The sequence below is a fragment of the Paroedura picta genome, chromosome 3 (assembly GCF_049243985.1).
Source record: "Paroedura picta isolate Pp20150507F chromosome 3, Ppicta_v3.0, whole genome shotgun sequence".
Lineage (NCBI taxonomy): Eukaryota > Metazoa > Chordata > Lepidosauria > Squamata > Gekkonidae > Paroedura > Paroedura picta.
The window spans coordinates 5447315-5468564 of NC_135371.1; the positions used below are offsets into that span (position 1 = coordinate 5447315).

Here is a 21250-nt window from a genome sequence, read left to right on the forward strand (position 1 = left end):
GAGGAAGAGGGCTTGCACTCAAAAGCTCCCGCCTTGAATAAATCTTTGTTGGTCTTAAAGGTGCCACTGGACTCTGATTTTGCTGCAGACCAACACGGCTACCCACTTAAATAAAAAGTAAACAGCCTTTAAAATAATAAATACAATACAAACACTAAAAACAACCCCCCACCCCCATTAAAACATAACAATCAAGCCCCACGAATGACCAAGCAAGGCAGATAGTGGACAAAAAAATCCTGGGGGAAATCTGGGTTCAAATAAGTGGGCATTTAATCATCCCTGAAATGCAGTGCCAGGGGTCCTGCCCCACAGAATCTCAGCTCCGGTTTTTCCATGAGAACATTGTCCAACAACTGCACTCAAATCCTCTTCCCTCCATTTTCAGCCTGGTTACTCTTTTCCTGCCCTCTGAAAGAGAAAAGTCACATTTTTTGTATCCGTGATAACACATTCTAGCCACTGGGGGGACACTGCAGCCCACCAAGAAGCAAAAGAGAGGTTCGCCTCCCCCTGCAAATTTAACTCAGGTCTGAGATTTGTTTTAAAGCAGTGGTCCCCAACCTTTTTTCGGCTGGGGACCGGCAGGGCAACAGGCCCGCCCGCGCATCACGCATGCGCGGCCCCGCCCACGCATCGCACATGCACGGCCGGGCCGTGCATGCGCACATGCGCGCTGCGCGGCCGAAATCTGAGACCAACAAAGATTTGTTAAAGGTGTGAGCTTTCGAGTGCATCCACTTATAAGAGTTGGAAGGGACCTCCTGGGTCATCTAGTCCAACCCCCTGCACTCTGCAGGACACTCCCAACCCTATCGCTCATCCACTGTAACCCGCCTCCCCCTTGAACCTTCACAGAATCAGCCTCTCCCGTCAGAGGGATGCACTCGAAAGCTCACGAATTAATCCTTGTTGGCCTTAAAGGTGCTATTGGACTCTATTTTTGTTGCCCTCCCAACTCTGTTATTCTATAATTCTTCGCAAAATCTGTCCCGTACAACTCAGCCCCAAGCGAATGCAAACAAACCCAAAGGTCTGATTTTTCCTATTCATCCCTGGGCTCTGTTGGCCATTTCCCATTATGTTGGGTCGTAATTTACTCTCCCTTTACTTTCAAATGACTAGCCCTGTTGGTCTGAAGTAGCACAATAAAATCAGAGCCCAGCGGCACCTTTAAGACCAACAAAGATTTATTCAAGGCTGTGAGCTTTCGAGTGCAAGCACTGAGTGCTTGCACTCGAAAGCTCACAGCCTTGAATAAATCTTTGTTGGTCTTAAAGGTGCCGCTGGGCTCTGATTTTATTGTTCTCCCTCTCCTTGTGAGCTGATCACTCCCATCCCAGGACAGCGTCTCTGAGGAAGTGCGCCTGCGCAGGAAAGCTCACACTTGCTTGGCACTGGAGCGGCCCCTACAGGGTTAAGGGGACAGAGTAGCCCTCCTAGAGAGGCCTGAATGGGAGGAAGACGGAAGTTGTTTGAGCTACTTCCTGGCCCCGCCCCCCACCGTGGGAAAGTGGGCCTGGTGTTTCCCACTGGGGTCCAGATGAGCTGCTGTGACCGTCCTGGTGAGTGCAAATGGGCTGGGCAGGAAGGAGGAGGCAGCGACAAGGAGGTGGCTTTGCACCTAGGGAATATAGCAGCCACTGTGCCTAACTGCAGGTGTCCCTGCATGCAGGAAACCTAGCACTTCAGGGTGGGCAAGCAATGCCTTGCTAGGTTTCTGCGTGCAGGGAGGCGCGTTCATGCCCGTGAATCCGGGGCTCCTTCTGCACCCGTCGGTGAATGCACTTTCAAAGCAGTTTAGAAGGCGATTTTCCAGCTGTGTTAGGCAAAATCCAGCTGCAAACGCACATTGACAGTGCATCAGCCTACATGTGCGGAGCGAGCCCAGATTCGCATCGGAAATGGTGCACAGGGCAGAGCAGGGACTGGTGGGTGGCCGTGTTGGTCCGGTGTAGTAAAGGCGCTGCTGGATTCAGAACTTTTAAGGGGTTTGCTGCCACTTCTGCTGTTGGTGGGGGCTGATTTACACGTGCAGTTGGGGGGGGGGTTGAATGAATTGGATGCATCAGACGGAGAGTGGGTGAAATTGGGGTAGGGGGGCGGTTCAGAGGCAGAGCATTAGGGCTGCCACCATTGGGTTGGGAAAACCCTGGAGATTTTGGGGGATGGAGGTGTCATAGAGCCCACCCACCTAAGCAGCCATTTCCTCCAGGGGAATTGATTGCTTTAGTCCAGAGAGGAGCTTTAATTCCAGGAAACCCCCTGGCCAGCTTATGGTATGGACCCCAATGTTTACAGGCAGGAATCTATGACCAGAAGCCTACATGATATCCAATAAAATTGAGCATTAAGCCTAGAGATCTCCTTTTGGTTTGGGTTCTCCACGTGGGGACTGGAATTCCTACAGAGCACTCACCATGTATGCAGGAGAAGGCCAGTTCAATCCCCAGCATCCCCAGTTAAAAAGAACTGGTAGTGGATGATAGGAAAGACTCTGGCCTGAAATCATAGAAAACCATGTCCATGTTCAGTAGACTGAACTGACCTTGAGAGACTTGGCATAAAGCAACTGAACGTGCTTGTATGCTTCTGCCATGAAAATCTCCCTGTGAGTAAGGAGCTAACTCATAAAGGAGAAAGGCATCAGGGCAGCCTATTCCCTGATGTTCTTGTTTTCTGCTTGCGGGGAAGTGGGTATTTTTGTACATGGTGGGTATTTTTAAAGCATTGGGGCTAAGCATCTCATGGGAAGTGGCAGAGTTTGTGCTACCCTCTTTTTCTGTGGCCTGTATCATTTGGATTTCAGAACTAGGCAGGCGTTGTAGTGAAAGGTTGGTAAAAACGCTAGTCTCAAAAGCAGAGAAAACCTTCATTTTTGCTCTGTCGGGACAGCTAGCAGAATCCTGGTTAGTAGATCAGGTAGCATTACGGAGTGCAAAATCAAATGTTGCTTATTAGACTGTGTGTGTTTGTGTGTATAAAATTGAAGTATTTTATAAGTATTTCTTTAATATTTTAAATCAGCTGCAATCTGGTTTAAATTAAATCGAATTTGTCCTTTGGTATTGTCGACCCAGACTGGCAACAACTATCCAGCATCTCAGGCAGGGTCTTTCCCACCATTCTCCTGGCTGATTCATTAACTGGAGATGCCAGGGATCGAACCTGGGCGATTCTGCGTGCCAAACAAATGCCCCACCACTGAGCCTAGCCTCTGCTCAAATGACATAGGAACACAAGCATCATACCTTGTTCTCGGGATCCACTTCCTGGGAAGAGTTGTAAGCGGTTTTGAGACTCCTTTGGGGAGTGAAAGCAGAGTATAAAACCCAACTTTTCTTCTAATAAGAAATGGGGTACCAAAAACAAGGTCGTATTTGTCAGCAGTATTTATTATTTTGGGATTTCTATTCTGCCGTTTCCTTTGGGAACACAGGGTGGATTACAGCGGAAGGAAAGACAAATTTTTGACACTTTGAGAAATTTATAGTGGCACAGGTTTTTGTGAGCCAAAATCCTGCCTTGTCAGATGTATGAAGGACACTGGCTTCCACAGGGTGTAAAGTTAGAGAGCCAGCTTGGTGTCGTGGTTAGGAGTGCAGACTTCTAATCTGGCGAGCCAGGTTTGATTCCCCACTCCCCCACATGCAGCCAGCTGGGTGACCTTGGGCTCGCCACAGCACAGATAAAACTGTTCTGACCAAGCAGGAATATCAGGGGTCTCTCAGCATCACCTCCCTGACAGGGTGTCTGTTGTGGGGAGAGGAAAGGGAAGGCAATTAGAAGCCACTTTGAGCCTCCTTTGGATAGAGAAAAGCGGCATATAAGAACCAACTCTTCTTCTTCAGTAATATCAGGGCTCTTTCAGCCTCCCCTTCCTCACAGGGTGTCTGTTGTGGGGAGAGGAAAGGGCAGGCAATTAGAAGCCACTTTGAGCCTCCTTTGGGTAGAGAAAAGCGGCATATAAGAACCAACTCTTCTTCTTCTTCAGTAATATCAGGGCTCTCTCAGCCTCCCCTCCCTCACAGGGTGTCTGTTGTGGGTAGAGGAAAGGGAAAGCAATTAGAAGCCACTTTGAGCCTCCTTTGGGTAGAGAAAAGCGGCATATAAGAACCAACTCTTCTTCTTCTTCAGTAATATCAGGGCTCTCTCAGCCTCCCCTCCCTCACAGGGTGTCTGTTGTGGGGAGAGGAAAGGGAAGGCAATTAGAAGCCACTTCGAGACTCCTTTGGGTAGAGAAAAGCGGCATATAAGAACCAACTCTTCTTCTTCTTCAGTAATATCAGGACTCTCTCAGCCTCACCCACCTCACAGGGTGTCTGTTGTAGGGAGAGGAAAGGGAAGGCAACCATAAGCCACTTTGAGACTCCTTCAGGGAGAGAAAAGCGGCATATAAAGAACCAACTCTTCTTCTTAGATCCAGTCCTGTAGCCTGTCATTCTTCTAATTTGGCCTCTTCCCTGTTTCTTCCCCCTGTTTACTCCAGCAGGTGACAGGCAGGAGAGTGCGAATAGGGGAAAAGAAATGGACATTCTGCCAGAAAGATCCACGTGGGAGCCAGGAGAAAACCCAAAAGGACAAGCAGGCAGCCGAATGGAAACCTGGGAGGAGGAATCGTTCTCTTTCCAAGGAAGCCACTTCCCAGAGATTCCGCCAACGGTCCCCAGGGGCGAAAACAAGAACACCTGCGCTGCGTGTGGGAAGATCTTCAGAGATGACTCGAACCTTAAGCGCCATCTGAGAACCCACACGGGCGAGAAACCCTACCCGTGCTTGTACTGCGGGAAGAGCTTCAGCCGGAACGCAAATCTGGCTTCCCACCAGCGGACCCACACGGGAGAGAAGCCCTACAGCTGCCCGGCGTGCGGCAAGACCTTCGGCGACAAGTCCAGCCTCAGCCGTCACGAGAGGGCCCACTCCGGGAAAAAGCCGTACGAGTGCTGCGAGTGCGGGAGGCGCTTCGAGCTGAGCCAGACGCTGATCAGCCACCAGCGGACTCACACGGGCGAGCGGCCGTACAAATGCGCCGAGTGCGGGAAGACGTTCAACCGGAGCCAAAACCTGCTCAGCCACCAGCGGACCCACACGGGGGAGAAGCTGTACGAGTGCCCCGAGTGCGGGAAGAGCTTCAGCCGGAGCCAGAACCTCACGCGCCACCGGAGCAGCCACGCGGAGGAGAAGCTCTACGAATGCTACGAGTGCGGGAAGCGCTTCCGCCTGAGCCAGACCCTGGTGAGCCACCAGCGGATCCACACCGGGGAGAAGCCGTACGCCTGCTCCCGCTGCGGGAAAAGCTTCAACCGGAGCCAGAACCTGCTCAGCCACCAAAGAGTCCACACGGGGGAAAAACAGTACCAGTGTTTAGAGTGTGGGAAACGCTTCACCTGGAGCCCGGATCTCCTCCGCCACCAGAGGACTCACACCGGGGAGCAGCCGTACAAGTGCTCCAATTGCGGGGAGCGCTTCAACCGGCGTGAGAATCTTGTCAGGCACATGAGGACACACGTGGACAAAGCCCTGTCGGCTTGAGGACAGCCCGCACCGCAGGACCCGGATCGGCAATTAGCAGATCCGCCCTGTAGAGGGGGTGCTATTAAAAAAAAAAAATGTTGTTGTGTTGTTAGTTGCGAAGTCGTGTCCGACCCATCGCGACCCCACGGATAAGGATCCTCCAGGCCTTCCTGAGAGAGCCAGTTTGGTGTAGGGGTTAGGAGTGCGGACTTCTAATCTGGCATGCCGGGTTTGATTCTGCGCTCCCCCACATGCAGCCAGCTGGGTGACCTTGGGCTAGTCACAGCACTGATAAAACTGTTCTGACCGAGCAGGAATATCAGGGCTCTCTCAGCCTCACCCACCTCACAGGGTGTCTGTTGTGGGGAGAGGGAAGGGAAGGCGACTGTAAGCCGCTTTGAGCCTCCTTCGGGTAGAGAAAGCGGCATATATGAACCAACTCTTCTTCTTCTTCTTCAATAATATCAGGGCTCTCTCAGCCTCACCTCCCTCACAGGGTGTCTGTTGTGGGGAGAGGAAAGGGAAGGGGATTGTAAGCCACTTTGAGCCTCCTTCAGGTAGGGAAAAGCGGCATATAAGAACCAACTCTTCTTCTTTCTTCTTCTTTCTTCTTCTTCTTCCCGGAGTCCATTTAAGTTCGCAACGACTGCTTCAGTGACTCCATCCAGCCACCTCATTCTCTGTCGTCCCCTTCTTCTTTTGCCCTCAATCGCTCCCGGCCGTAGGCTCTTCTCCAGGGGGTCCTACCCCTTAGCTAATATTATTTATCGTATCGCCACATTACACACAGGAAGCATGGGATAATATATGTAGCCAGGTAGGCAGGCTGGGTATGCAGGATGAATGGGTGATCCCCCTAAATCAGGAGGGTGTGTGTGTGTCGAACTGTAGCTCTCCAGATGTCCATGGAGTACAGTCGCCATGAGCCCCTGCCAGCATGTAGGTAGGTAGGGCTGGGGGAGCTCTGAGAGAACTGGGACAGGCCCAAGATCCCCCAGCAGGCCTCGCGTGTCTTGAAGAGGCTTACAGTCGGCTTCCCTTCTTCTCCCCACAACAGACACCCTGTGAGAAGGTACAATGTCCAGGAACTCCCCCTCCAAAGCACCCATTTCCTCCAGGGACCTCTTTGGGAAATCTCCAGGTCCCACCTTGAGGATGGCATCAGCTCAGGAATCCCCTGCATACAAAACGTGTTTTTAATGCATATTTCTTTCCTGGTCCGTTGGATTTCTTTGCCTTGCGCCCCAACCACCTTCAACAAACCAGACAGGCAGCAAACACACAGGGCCCTGCGTGGGAGACCACGAGAGAGAAGGCACCAGCTCCCTTCGACCAGATTTCTCCCTGGGCAAGAGGGGGGGGGGCAAAGGAAGGCCCCCCCCCATCTCCTGGAGAGCCCTCAGTGGGTGGGGACTGAGATGCCCCTCCCAGTCCTTGAGATGGTTGCCAGCGGATTGGAAGGTGGGGAGGCCAGCAGTGGTCATGAGGGAGGAGGGTTAAATAGAACCTCCACGCTCAGGGGTAGTTTAGCTCTGAAGGTCGGTTGCCATGGGCATCTCTACAAAGTTCATACCTTGAGGCAAGCAGGCATCTTAGAAGCCACTTTGGAAAACAGGCCATTGGAGCTGGGGCTCATCTTCTGAAAGGCCCTCCCATCCCGCCCGGGTCTTTGAAGGATGCTGCTGAGCAGGGGTAGTCGACCTGTGGTCCTCCAGATGTCCGTGGACTACAATTCCCATGAGCCCCTGCCAGCGTTTGCTGGCAGGGGCTCATGGGAATTGTAGTCCACGGACATCTGGAGGACCACAGGTTGACTACTCCTGCTGTTTACTGAAGGGTGTGGCGGGGAATTCCTGGGAACGTAGAAGCAAGGAGTAAAGTTCAAGAAGGATCCAAAAAAGAACTGGAAGCTAATGAAGAAATGTCCATGTGAACGTTACATCCTCCTCTCTGAGTCTCTAGCGGGGTCTTCAGTTTCTCTTGGGCCTTGAGTGTATTAGAAAATCGTGTTTCGTTCTTGTCTTTTGAATGTAATAAGCTTCTCTGGGAGGGGTGGGTGGGAGCAAATCAGTTCCATCACGGAAACCGAACTCTCCAAAGTCCCTCTCAGGTCTGAGGGAGGGAGATTTGACACCCGAAAACTCCTCCCCTGAAAACCTTCTGGATCTCCTCTGAAGTCCTCCCGCTGGGCTCAAAGAGAGGAATCAAAGTTCTTGTTATTTTTTCTATGGGGATTAAGCCTAAAGTCCTGGTACAGAAGTATAAACCCCTAAAGCAGCTGTCCCCAACCCCTGGTCCAGAGACCGGTACCGGTTCGTAGATCAGTTGATACCGGGCCGTGGCTCCTCCTCATCCTTCTCCCCGGCTGTTGCCCCGGGGGCTGCCCTGCCACTCTGCCACTGGCTCACCATGGCTGGGGCACCCCCTCAGCATGGCACTGCACAGCTGCTGCTGGCAGTGCACCCCAGGGGCGGTGGGAAGTCAGGGGTGCCGGTGGGAAAGCATGTGGAGCAGGGCTCAGGCGGCAGCGGTGACGTCCCTCGGCAAAAGACTACCCCCCCCTGGGCCTCAGTAAAATTGTCAAGCGTTGACCGGTCCCTGGTGATAAAAAGGTTGGGGACCACTGCCCTAAAGAGCAAAAGTCCCATGTAGGGCAAAGTAAATCAGGCAAGAAGGTTCTGGACGAAGCAAATCATGTTTATTGCCTAGAGTTGCTTTTTAATAATAAAAAAGGCTGCGCATGATTAGAACGGGTTGTTTGAATGGAAAACTCTGAAGTCCATGGGTGACATCTGCCGGGCAAGTCTGGAGGTTGGTTTTTTTTTAAGAACTTATTAAGAAAAATGTTACATACAAAGAACAACCTTCTATCTACGTAAAGGCAAGCACCGGGTCATGTCTGACCCTTGGGGTGACGCCCTCCAGCGTTTTCATGGCAGACTCAATACGGGGTGGTTTGCCAGTGCCTTCCCCAGTCATTACTGTTTACCCCCCAGCAAGCTGGGTACTCATTTTACCGACCTCGGAAGGATGGAAGGCTGAGTCAACCTTGAGCCGGCGGCTGGGATCGAACTCCCAGCCTCACGGGCAGAGCTTCAGACAGCACTGCTGAGATTGAACTCCCAGCCTCATGGGCAGAGCTTCAGGCAGCATGTCGGCTGCCTTACCACGCTACACAGGGGTAGTCAAACTGCTGCCCTCCAGATGTCCATGGACTACAATTCCCATGAGCCCCCACCAACATTCGCTGGCAGGGGCTCATGGGAATTGTGGTCCATGGACATCTGGAGGGCCGCAGTTTGACTACCCCTGACCTCACGCCACAAGAGGCTCTTCCTAACAAAAGAAAAGTGATCCAAGCATGGTTACAAAATTTGGATATTATGACACAGTTTACTGATTGGCCACAATTTCTTTCCCCTTATCTCTACACTCCATCTGGTCTGAGGAAGAGGCCCTTGAATGAATCTTTGCTGGTCCTAAACGTGCTTTTTGGACTCTATATTCTATTCCAACTGGGGCCGTGCTTCTTAACCTTGCAGACGCCTGCACTCCAAAGCTCACGCCCTGAATACATCTTTGTCGGTCTTAAAGGTGCCGCTGGACTCTTGATTTTTACCGAAGGCTGCAGATTGCTTTGGGTTTCTCCCCGCCCACAGTCTTGCAACCCGCCCGGAGCCCTCGGGGAAGGGCGGGATTCCAAAATTGCAAGCAGATCTCCAACCCAAGCCGGGCGGGAGCTCTTGCAAGCCATGCCCAGAAAAAAAAAAAAGCCCTGCAAGGAGCCGCCCTCGTTTGCAGCGGGAAGAGTTAAAACCAGCGAGAGCTGCCTTTCGCCTGGCGGGGCTGGAGGCGGGAGGGAGGCAGTAAACAGTCGGCGGCCCCTTCCTGCTCCTCGCCCCGCAGCCTGGAGGACCCGCGCCGCCTTCATCCCTCCGGCCGCCTCCCGGGTGCAAGGGAGCCTCCATGCCCCGGTGAGGGAGCTGCAATTCGGGGCCGCCCTGCGGATCCGGCGTGGCACGAGCTGCAATTCCCCGGAGGGTCGGTGAGTGGAGAGCTGCGCGGAGATCGCTTCCGATCCCCTTTCCTCGGCTTTGTTATCCGGGGCTGCAAGACTCCGGGGAGGGAGGGAGGGCCCGCCTGGCCATGCACAGGACGGAGATCTTTGCAAAAAAGCAAAAGCACCGCCCACCGCCCTTGGGTTTGCTTGATTTTTTGCAACAACAACAGCAACAACAAAAAAAAAAAATCATATCCCGCCTTTCTTCCACGATCGGGGCCTCCCGAGGCGGCTTAGCCCGTCTGAACGGCTCGATTCGGAGCCGGGACTAAAAAAAAAAGCAAAGCGCCAGTTTTGCGTTTCCGAGTGTCTAAAGAGAAATGCAGGGCGCGGAGTCCTTTTATCCCGGTGGGAAGGTGGGAGGGCTGCGGGGTCGCATAGAAGGCTTGCAAAGGTTCCCTTGGAGAGAGGTGTGATAGATCTTTTTTTTTTTTTAAGTCGCGTATTAAAGCGTCTAGATTAGAATTCTTTCCTGCCCCACCCCAGAAGAACAGAAGGCTGAAACGAATTAAAGACAAGAGTTAAAACGAATTCAAAGCTCAGTCACTTGAGATAGGGAGGGATAAGAATTTAAGAAATAAATAAAGCGAAGAGAAATACATATTTGGGAGGGGGGCCGCCTGAAAAGCCTTAGGAATTTGGGATGGGTCATGAGAATGTAAGAAGAGACCTGCTGGATCAGACCAGGGGTCTGTCTAGTCCAGCATCCTGTCTCAGACAGTGGCCAACCGCTTTTATCTGGACAGAGGACTTCCCCTGATGTTGCTGCCTTGCTCTGGGTTTTGGAGGATTAGTGCCTCTGAATGGGGAGGTTCCCCTCAGTCACCATGGCCAGTAGCCATTGATGGATTATGAATCTCTCTCATCTCCTTCCTGCAAGAACCCAAGAAGAGCCCTGCTGGTTCAGACCAGGGGTCCATCCTGCTGCACACAGTGGCTAACCAGTACCTCTGAAGGGCCATCAACAGAGCATAGAGGCCAAGTCCTATCCCTGAGGTTGCTTCCTGGGCTCTGGGATTCAAAGGATTAATGCCTTGGACTGTGGAGGTTCTCCTCAGCCATCATGGCTAGTAGCCACTGATAGACTTATCCTCCATGAACCTATCTAATCCTGATTATTTCTGTGGCCATCCCTCCACATTTTAATGACTCTCCACCTTTCTGTATTTTTTTTTAATTACTCAGAGTTATACAGTGAGCTCGCCCACCAAGGTGTTTTAAATTTAGGAAGCAAAGAGCACCACGTCTTAATCGCTGCCAGGTGGCTTTTTCTCTATGGTAACTAAGAGTGTAGACCGAGCCAGTAATTGAAATTGAACCTATCAGGGTGTGCTCGAAATCTTGCTAGATCAGCCCAAAGGTTATCTGGGCTCTGTGGGTTCACACTGGGTAGGAATGCCAGCCTCCAGGACAGTAGAGCCAGAAGAAATTATAGAATTACAACTGATTTCCAAGGAGAAATCACTTCCCCAGGGAACGATCCATTTCTCCTTGGATAAATCAGTTCACTTGGAGAAAAGGGTATTTTTGGAGAGTGACCTCTACAGCATTATATATCACTCCTCCACATGCAGCCGCCTGGGTGGCCTTGGGCTTGTCACAGTTCTCCTAGAGCTTTTCTCGCAGCACAGTTCTTCCAGAGCTCTCTCAGCACCACCTGCCTCACAGGGTGCCTATGGTGGGGAGAGGTAGAGAAGGTGATTGCAAGCCAGTGAGATTCCTTCAGGTAGTGGAAAACAGGGTTTAAACAACAACTCTTCTTCTGGTCCCCACCACAGATCTCCAAGAATTTGCAACCCCCTCTTCTTTTGGCGATCCTCGCTGTAGTGTCACACAGCATAGCTCAAAAGGGGCCTCGTAGTAGCCCGAAAGCAAATTGGCTCCTTGTTTTCTAAGCATTCCTGAGTTAGAAGCCACTTCACCCAGAGCACAGAGTGAACCCCCGTACAGCGTATTTGCATACATGTGCACCTGCACACTCAAACTGTGTATTTAAAACTTCAAATGTCAATGCTCTGATCTGTGCCCTATTGTCAGGTCAACGCATAACAAGACAAGGACAGGGAACAACCTGGAGAGGGAACTGTCCCTTTAACAGAAGCTTAATGCGTGGATTTCCTGGCACGGAGATGAGATTAGTAACCTCACCGGGTAAATAATATCCCTTTAAGCCTTTATTAAAGGGGCAGGACATTGTTTTCTAGATCTTGGGAATGTTCAGCTCGGAGAAGAGAGCTGTCAGAGTAGTTCAGCAGTGGAACAGGCTTCCTCAGGAGGTGGTGAGCTCCCCCTCACTGGCAGTCTTCAAGCAAAGGTTGGATACACACTTTTCTTGGATGCTTTAGGATGCTTAGGGCTGATCCTGCGTTAAGCAGGGGTGTTGGACCAGATGGCCTGTCTGGCCCCTTCCAGCTCTATGATTCTCTCTTTCGACCATTCGTCTTGGACAAATCTTTCCCATCAGCAGGTGCCAGGTAGTCTGCAAGAGAGTGGTGCAAAGAGCAGGGCTGGGCCCTAGAGCAGGAAGTAAAAAGAGACAGTCTGCAAAGATAGATTGCAATTTCTTCTTTAAATATTCAGTGGGTGAACGTTTCAAGCCGACTCTCTCCTCCTCCCTGGGGCCTCGGTGCACACAGTGGATCGAGAATCACCGGTGACGTCTTTGCTGTAAGAGACCCTGCATTGCGGGCAGAAGGTCCCCAGTTCGAATCCTCAACAGCTTCAGTTCAAAGGCTCAGAGGACCTTGTAAAAACTCAGATCTTAGAGGGCCGCTGTCTAAGTTTTCACTGGGTGGCAAAGATTGTATCGCCAGCAATAAACAGTTTATCTGTCTTTGAGCTGTAATGTCAGGCAGGTCCCGGTCATTTTACATGTCCCAGTCATTTTACATGTTCTCTCCCTCTCTCTCTTTTTTTTAAAGAGCTGGTTTGGTATTAATGGTTAGAAGCAGCCTATTTCAACTTTATTTACTGTTGAGAAACCTCTGGAAGATTCTTTGGGCTTCGACAAACCCCAGAAGTGGCCCGGTCCTGGGGAAGCATAACTGTGTACACACCCACCCAGGGCCCCTCTCCTTCCCACCCCGTCCAGGACTGTCGTTGGCCATTTGGGGACTGGGTCAACAAAACATCTGTGGTTATAGAATCACGGAGTTGGAAGGGACCTCTAGGGTCATCTAGTCCAACCCCCTGCAAATTCACCACTACCACTAGGAAATTCACCACTACATCTCACTGGCTGTCTTCAAGCAGCGGTTGGACAGATACTGAACCAGGAGGCTGATCCTGCAGTGAGCAGGGGTTGGACTAGATGGCCTGTGTGGCTCCTTCCAACTCTAGGATTCCGAGTCCAGGAGCGGTTCAAAGATTAACAAAATTGGCGGCAGGAGAGGAGCTTTCATTATTTTTATTTATTTATTTTTATTTAGATATTTAAACCGCCTTTCCCTACACCTCCCTTTCAGGCATCCCCTGGCAGCCTTCAAGCAGCAGCTGCATGAACCCTTGTCAGGGAAGCTCTTTAAGACAGGCTCTTGAGAGACAAAAGAATTCACGTAGAGCGGTTTGTCGGAGAAGTGGTGTAAGGTATGTGGGCACAACAAACCTTCAAGTTTAGCTCTGTACTTTGGTGTGTTCTCACCAGTATCTGGTAACTTTAAATGTGGCTTATAGAAGAAGAGTTGGTTTTCTATACCCCGTATCTCACTCCTCAAAAGAGCCCCAAAGCAGTTTACAAACACCATTCCCTTTGTCTCCCCACAACAGGCATGCTGGGAGGCAGGGGGGTCTGAGAGAGCTTTAAGAGAACTGCTCTAAAGACGAGAAAGAGCTGGTTTTTATACCCCTCTTTCACTGTCCAAAGAAGCCTCAAAGCTTCTTACAATCGCCTTCCCTTCCTCTTCCCACAACAGACACCCTGTGAGGTAGGTGAGGCTGAGAGAGCTCTGTGAGAACAGCTTTAATAGCACTATGACTAGCCCAAGGCCATCCTGCTGGCTGCATGTGGAGAAGGAATGGGGAATCAAACCGGGCTTTCCGCCGCTCTTAACAGCTCTTAAAGTAGGTCACAATCTCCATCCTTTTCCCTCCTCACAACGAGCACCTTGTGAGGTAGGTGCGGCTGAGAGAGTTCTGAGAGAGAGAGAATTGGAGCTGGACCAAGGTCACCCAGCTGGCTGCATGCGGAAGAGAAGTGGGGAATCAAACACGGTTCTCCAGAATAGAGGCTGCTGCTGTTTAACTGCCACACCACATCTTAAAAAAAAAGAAATCAATATTCTATCAATATTGCCTCTGCCGGTTCCAGATTGGGAAATTAATTTTCCATTTAGATCCTGCCTTTCCCTTAGGGGCTCAGAGCAGATTACGTCAGAATTCAGATACAGCCTTTAAAGTACAGCCTTTAAAGTAAAGTATAAGCATAAGACTTATCTGCAAATCAAAGCTGTACGATGATGTGTAAACGTAAGATTTAAGAAACTACAGGCTGCCGTCTCCTCGCAGGATTATAATTGAGTCGAACTGAACTTGGAGGGGATATGTGTGTGTGTAAGTTTCTACAGGGTGTATCTAATGCAGCCTTTTCCAGCCTTTTGACCACGGGAGAGCCCCCGAAATACGTTTTCGGCTTTCGAGAAGCCCCTAAAGTCAGGTCAGCTGGTCGTGCCTCCCAGCCACACCCCTGGAAGTGACATCACCAACCACGTTAACGGGCAGGCTCAAGGAGGACTGAGCGGGGAGGGAGAGGAAGCAGTTTAAGGCAGGAGTAGACATGCACGTTCCCACCCACCCAGAAACCCAGAGAAATCTCATGCTTGGGAGGGTGGGAGGGAGAGCAATGGAAGTAGCTTGTTCCCTAACTTGTGACTGTCCATTAAGGCAGGAGGGGAGAGGCTGGGGGGTCCACCCTGGGGGTCCACCGACTCCTGGATCGGAATCCCTAATCTATTGGCTGTATTTTTAAGCAGGGAGGGTTGTGTATTCCTGGCTTGGTGGAACAGCCCCCTTTTACACTCCCTGCGGCAGGGGTAGTCAACCTGTGGTCCTCCAGATGTTCATGGACTACAATTCCCACGAGCCCCTGCCAGCATTTGCTGGCAGGGGCTCGTGGGAATTGTAGTCCATGAACATCTGGAGGGCCACAGGTTGACTACCCCTGCCCTGCGGAACTGGTGAAGGTGCCCCGGGGCTCTGATCTCGTTAGGTAGAGCGTTCCACCAGGCCGGAAGGCCAGTTTGACTTCTTTAGGCCCAGTCCCCTGGGCAGATTGTGATCCCTTGGACTCCCCGGAGGATTTCGAAAGAAGGGGGCTCAGCAGCGATGTGATGCCACAGAGTCCACCGTCCTAAATTGCTTTTCCTCCAGGGGGAACTGATCCCCGTCGTCTGGAGAGTTATAATTTTGGAAGACTGCCAGGTCCCACCTAGAGGTTGGCACCCAGTTGTGCACCAGACTGGTTCTTCCCCACCCGGGATATATAGGAAACAGCGGCACTGTTTTGCATCAGGTTCCTCTTCATGTTCTTCACGCGGCCCTCCCCGGGATATTTACTCGCAAGTGATTTCTTCTGCCGTGCGGAATCCACGAACTAAGGTCTAAAATTATGAGCAGTAGAGCCCTAGCCTGGCTAAACTAGGCACACCCGATCTTGGAAGCTAAGCAGGCTTGGCCTTTGTTAGTATTGGGATGGGAGACCTCCAAGGAACATGGAGGGTCATGACACAGAGGCCCTGCCCACCCACCGTACGATAAATAAATATTCGGGGTCGAACAGATGCTTTAGGATGTTTAGGACTCATCCTGCGTTGAGCAGGGGGTTGGACTAGATGGCCTGTGTGGCCCCTTCCAACTCTATGATTCTATGATTCTATGACTAGATGGCCTGTGTGGCCCCTTCCAACTCTATGATTCTATGACTAGATGGCCTGTGTGGCCCCTTCCAACTCTAGGATTCTATGATTCTATGACTAGATGGCCTGTGTGGCCCCTTCCAACTCTATGATTCTACGATTCTATGACTAGATGGCCTGTATGGCCCCTTCCAACTCTAGGATTCTATGATTCTATGACTAGATGGCCTATGTGGCCCCTTCCAACTCTAGGATTCTATGATTCTATGACTAGATGGCCTGTGTGGCCCCTTCCAACTCTATGATTCTATGATTCTATGACTAGATGGCCTGTGTGGCCCCTTCCAACTCTATGATTCTATGATTCTATGACTAGATGGCCTGTGTGGCCCCTTCCAACTCTAGGATTCTATGATTCTATGACTAGATGGCCTGTGTGGCCCCTTCCAACTCTATGATTCTACGATTCTATGACTAGATGGCCTGTATGGCCCCTTCCAACTCTATGATTCTATGACTAGATGGCCTGTGTGGCCCCTTCCAACTCTAGGATTCTATGATTCTATGATTAAACACATTTGGTTGCAGTGGGTCAAGCTGAAGGAGAGGGTGGTGATTTGGGCTAGCTCCTCCCCTGCCAGAAATTTTGTCAGTCTTGAAGGTGCTCATGGACTCTTGCACTTTTCTGCTGCTGCCGATGGACTCACACAGTGGCCCCCCTTGGTCTGAAATTATTAGGACTGCTTTTACAAGAAACCACACTTTTCTGGGTAAGAATGGCCTGGTGGAACAGCCTCCTTTTACAGGCCCTACGGAACTGGGGGAAGTCGATGCGGAAACGAATGAAAAAGCCGACCCTTGAAAAACGCAAATCCGAACCATGTCACTAGTGTGAGAAACCATCTCGGTGGTGCAGCATCCGTTTGGCACGCAGAAGACTGTAGATGCAACTCCCGGCATCTCCAGTTGAAAGGATGGAGTAGAACTGACTCAGGAAAAGGCAGGTTCAAGTGGGAAAGAGGCAGGGGCTCAGTGGTAGAGCACCTGTCTTGAATGCATCAGGGCCCAGGTTCGATCTCCGACATCTAAATCAATCAGGCTGTTGGCGATACGAAAGACCTCTCTGGATTCTGAGACCCTGGAGAACCACTGCTTGTCCGAGTAATCTTAGAGGAGCCTTGATGATCCAATTCATATAAAACAGCTTCATGTGCTCATATTTATGGGTTGGGGAATATCTGGAAATTTTGGGGGTGGAGCCTGGGGAAGGCGGGGTTTGGGAAAGAGAGAGACCCCAGTGGGGTATAATGCCGCAGTGTTCATCCTCCAGGGCAGGGGTAGTCAAACTGCGGCCCTCCAGATGTCCATGGACCACAATTCCCAGAAGCCCCTGCCAGCGAATGTTGGCAGGGGCTTCTGGGAATTGTAGTCCATGGACATCTGGAGGGCCGCAGTTTGACTACCCCTGCTCCAAGGGAATGCAACTTGATGGTCTGGAGAGCAACTGTAATAGCAGGAGATCTCCCGGTGCTTCTCCCTGAAACCCTAGTTTTCTGCCTGCAAGGAGGTCATTCATCTGCAGGGCATTTGAATCCAGGAGGCCCTCATTTGCAGAATTAACTGAGCACAGCCCAAATTCAGTCTGGCAACCTCAGTGGCGGTTGGATTATTTGTTCAGTTCTGGTTTTGTAAACCGCCACAGATGTCTGACTGGCAGAAATGGGAGTGACTGAAATGAATAAAGGAGAGCTACACCACCAAGTATTGTTCCCCACCCCCCACCGCTGGGTGGAGTGTTTTAAAAACACATAATATTTATTTATAGTTACATTCCTTTGCCGCCCTCTCTCCAGGGACTGAGGGCAGCTCCCAACATCGTGCATTACAGAAATATAATAAAACATAGATCTGAGAATTTGATTAAACGAATAGATTTTAAACCCTTAAAGCCAGCAATGCACCCTAAATTCCCCAATTCGGTCCAGGGGGAGGGTCACAAGAACCCTTTAGCCGGAATAGAATTGCATGGATTTCCGGCAGGGAGGGACCCCAAAAAATTGACAAGGAGATGTCTGTAGGCCTAATGTGGGTGCAGAATAAAGTTTTCCCTAAAAACATTAGGGAAAGGGAAGGGGATTGTAAGCCGCTTTGAGCCTCCTTCGGGGAGAGAAAAGTGGCATATAAGAACCAACTCTTCTTCTTCAGTATTATCAGGGCTCTCTCAGCCTCACCTCCCTCACAGGGTGTCTGTTGTGGGGAGAGGAAAGGGAAGGGGATTGTAAGCCACTTTGAGACTCCTTTGGGTAGAGAAAAGCGGCCATCTAAGAACCAACCTTCTTCAGTAATCTCAGGGCTCTCTCAGCCTCACCTCCCTCACAGGGTGTCTGTTGTGGGGAGAGGAAAGGGAAGGGGATTGTAAGCTAGAAGATCGGCTAACGCAACAGCAATTCCAAAACTTAATTGAATTTAATTTTCCATTTGGTTTCTGACTGTCCCTTTGCAGCTCAGGGCGGATCATTTCAGGATTCAGACGCGAGATTGAAAACGCAAGCGATCGAGCATCAGATATAACCACCAAGCCAATTAAAAAAAAAATAGAAATAGAAACGCAGGCTTTAAAAACCTACCGGCCGCTTCCTCCCCTCCAGGGTTTTAATTGATAGAGTCGAGCTTCACAGAGGGGAGGGGTGACCCAGTGCTCTTTAGTCCCGATCAGTTTAATTGAATGCAAATAGCTGGTGTGCCACTGAATAAAAACCGGTTATAAAAGCCCAGCCTTGTATAAAACAAAATATTTATGCTGATTTGGGGCGTTGGGCCCGTCGGCCGTCTTCCTTCCTGAACAGAAGGACTAGGTCTAAAATGTCTGCGGTGGGGATTATGTGTTTAGAGCAGGGGTAATCAAACTGCGGCCCTCCAGATGTCTGTGGACTACAATTCCCATGAGTCCCTGCCAGCGAATGCTGGCAGGGGCTCATGGGAATTGTAGTCCACAGACATCTGGAGGGCCGCAGTTTGACTACCCCTGATTTAGAGCATAAATCTAGCCTGATGAGACCCTGGATTCGTTTGTCTGGAAACCCCAAACATGTCCTTTGATTCGGAGAAGAGGAATCAAAGCAAACGTCAGCCACGTTTCGGGAGTTGTCATTTTTTTTTTAACAGACCTACGCATGAATCTGATTCGAGTCATGTATTTCAAGTCACACAGCGTCGGGTCGTAAAACGTGCAGGGACAGGCTGTTGATCCAAACGCCATAAACCGGTTCCTGACACCAGGGATGGTAAAATGTTTCCCGAGCAGCCCTGTTCTACTTGGGGGAAGTCTTCAAATGTTCCGGGACTCTGGCGCCCAGTCCCCCAAATTCACGATTTCCCCCTGGCTGCTGATCTCTTGCCTGATTAGAACAACCTGCCTTTTGCTGCGATGGATCCCACTGGGCAGGATTTCGGTCGCCCTACTTGACCTGCATGGGCCAGTCCCGCCAGCTCTTGAAAGCTAAGCAGGGTTGGCCCTGGCTAGCGTTTGGAAAGGCAACCTCCAAGGCAGCCTTGCTCAGTCTTCTGACCGTATTGGAGCCCCTGAAAGGAATGTTCAGGCTTCGGAGACCCCTCGAAGTGACGTCAGCTGGCCACGCCGCTTTGCCACGCCCCCCAGAAGTAGTATAACCATCCACTCCCTTCTCCTTTCTTTCACTCCCTCCCCCTACCTATACTACTACTACGGTGGCTTTGCCTCACATACGCCGGAAAGAAGGGCGGAGCTGAGAAGACAGCCCAGACCGTCCCCATACCATGCCACATCTGACTCTTCCCCCCCCTTTGTTTTTTCCCCCCACGGCCTACCCACCAAGCCGTCTGGGTGGAGCGAGCCAGTTTCCCAGCTTGTGGCCAAGTCCATTTAGGCAGGAGGGGGAAGGCCACGGGCCCCCCCTCTGGAGCTCCCATGGACCCCCTGCTCCAAGAAATACCAGGCTCATGACACAGGGACAGGCAATGGCAGGCTACCTCTGAACGTCGGTGGCCTGGCTGCCAGACAATCTTAGGAACTCCTGGCTGTATTGCCACACGTGCTGAACGGTAAATAAATAAGGAGGTTGAGAGGGGACATGATAGCCCTCTTTAAGTATTTGAAAGGTTGTCACTTGAAGGAGGGCAGGATGCTGCTTCTGTTGGCTGCAGAGGAAAGGACACGCAGTAATGGGTTTAAACTTCAACTACAATGATATAGGCTAGATATCAGGAAAAAAATGTTCACAGTCCGAGTAGTTCAGCAGTGGAATAGGCTGCCTAAGGAGGTGGTGAGCTCCCCCTCACTGGCAGTCTTCAAGCAAAGGTTGGATGTGCACTTTTCTTGGATGCTTTAGGATGCTTAGGGCTGATCCTGCGTTGAGCAGGGGGTTGGACTAGATGGCCTCTATGGCCCCTTCCAACTCTATGATTCTATGATTCTATGATTCTAAATCTTGCTCTGCCTTAAAACGGACATGGCAGAACTGGGGGGGGGGGGGGGGAAATAACAAAGACGGCAGCCCAGAAGTGGACAATAGGAACTCATGATTCAGTTCTACGTGTTTTCTCAAACTTTAACGAAATCTTTTCCTCCTCCCAGGAACAAAAAATGCCTTTACTGACTCAATAGGCCAACCGTATCTGGACTGAATAGGCCAACCGTATCCACGTGACGAAAGTCCCTCCGGAGACCCCTCGAGGGAGAAAAACCATTCGCCAAGGGAACTTCCTCCAACCCCCTGTTTCATTGTGATGTGACGACCGTTTAAACTTTTTCAAAAAAAAAAAGAAATTACATAGTGATGTGACTGCAATTGACGTTTTTTTTAAAGAAACCGACAACTGGTGGCCTGCCCGTGTCTTCTTCGGCGACCGCAAACGTCCCGCCCGGCCGAGACCCTCTGCCGCCTCAAGAAATGGCAGCCGAGCGGGGACATGCGTCGGCCCTGGGCCTCCAGTTCCCGGCCGTGGTCGACCAAGGGATGAACACCACCATGAAGGTGGAGGATGAGGAACCCGAAGACCTGAAGCCGGAGATGAAACTGGAGGAGCAGAGAGAAGACCCTCCTCACGCCACCCACCCAGGGACAGCCGGGCAGTGCCCGCGATGGAGAACGCCGCTGCATATTAAACAGGAGCCGGAAGACGGGCTTTCCACTCAGCAGTGGGAGGCCCAGTGGCATGATTTCCTAGGGGGGGTGCAGCCCCCTCAGGTAGGGTGGGGAACCAGGGAGCAGCTCCCGGGGAGCTCACCGTGGGGGGACATGAAGGCCTCCGTGGTCCACTTCGAGGGCTCCGCCGCCCCGCAGACCGCGGAAGGGCCGTTTATCCGCTCGCTGCCGGCGTTCGACGGCCGGCCGGATTCGAGGAGCGGCAGAGAGTTTAGGAAGGTGAAGGAGGAGGAGGCGGGGAGCGAGGACGCCGTGGGCGCAGAGGGGCAGCGCCAGCGCTTCCGGCAGTTCGCCTACCAGGAGGCGGAGGGGCCCCGTGAGGTCTGCAGCCGTCTGTGGGAGCTCTGCCACCAGTGGCTGAGGCCGGAGAGGCACACCAAGGAGCGGATCCTGGAGCTGCTGATCCTGGAGCAGTTCTTCAGTGTCCTGCCTCCGGAGATGGAGGGCTGGGTGCGGGAAGGGCGGCCGGAGACCTGCAGTCAGGCGGTGGCCCTGGCGGAAGACTTCCTCCGGAGGCAACGCGAGGACGGGCAGCACGAACAGAAGGTGAGGGCGTCTGTTATGGGCAATGCGTCCTCAGGGTTGCTGAGTGTGCGTTTTGAATTTTTAGGGCGTTCCTTTTGAACGCTGATAATTCGAGATGC

At 51.5% G+C, this 21250-nt stretch overlaps 2 protein-coding genes across 3 annotated transcripts in view; both read left to right on the forward strand.

Moving 5' to 3' along the window:
* Positions 1 to 1429: 1429 nt before the first annotated feature.
* Positions 1430 to 5614, forward strand: LOC143834085 (uncharacterized). Of its 2 annotated transcripts, none has more exons than XM_077330668.1 (2): positions 1430 to 1565; positions 4490 to 5614. In XM_077330668.1, the coding sequence occupies exons 1-2, from the start codon at positions 1454 to 1456 to the stop codon at positions 5530 to 5532; spliced, it is 1155 nt and encodes a 384-aa protein (XP_077186783.1). In that variant the 5' UTR covers positions 1430 to 1453; the 3' UTR covers positions 5533 to 5614. The 2 variants fall into 2 exon arrangements, with proteins under 2 accessions (XP_077186783.1, XP_077186784.1); XM_077330669.1 differs by having other exon boundaries at positions 1441 to 1565; positions 4493 to 5614.
* A 3716-nt stretch (positions 5615 to 9330) lies between these two features.
* The window catches only part of LOC143834180 (uncharacterized), a 31920-nt gene continuing 20000 nt past the window's right edge, over positions 9331 to 21250 (forward strand). Inside the window, exons 1-2 of the mRNA XM_077330782.1 lie at positions 9331 to 9559; positions 20036 to 21152. Coding sequence (XP_077186897.1) covers positions 20352 to 21152 — 801 coding nt within the window. The 5' untranslated portion in view covers positions 9331 to 9559; positions 20036 to 20351. The remainder of the gene's footprint in view (positions 9560 to 20035; positions 21153 to 21250) is intronic.

Excerpts from the sequence above, each read along its gene's own strand:
- LOC143834085 (XM_077330668.1), top strand. The coding sequence starts at position 1,454 with ATGGGAGGAAGACGGAAGTTGTTTGAGCTACTTCCTGGCCCCGCCCCC. Across the intron at positions 1,566-4,489 it reads GAGCTGCTGTGACCGTCCTG|CAGGTGACAGGCAGGAGAGT; the intron begins GTGAGTGCAAAT and ends TGTTTACTCCAG.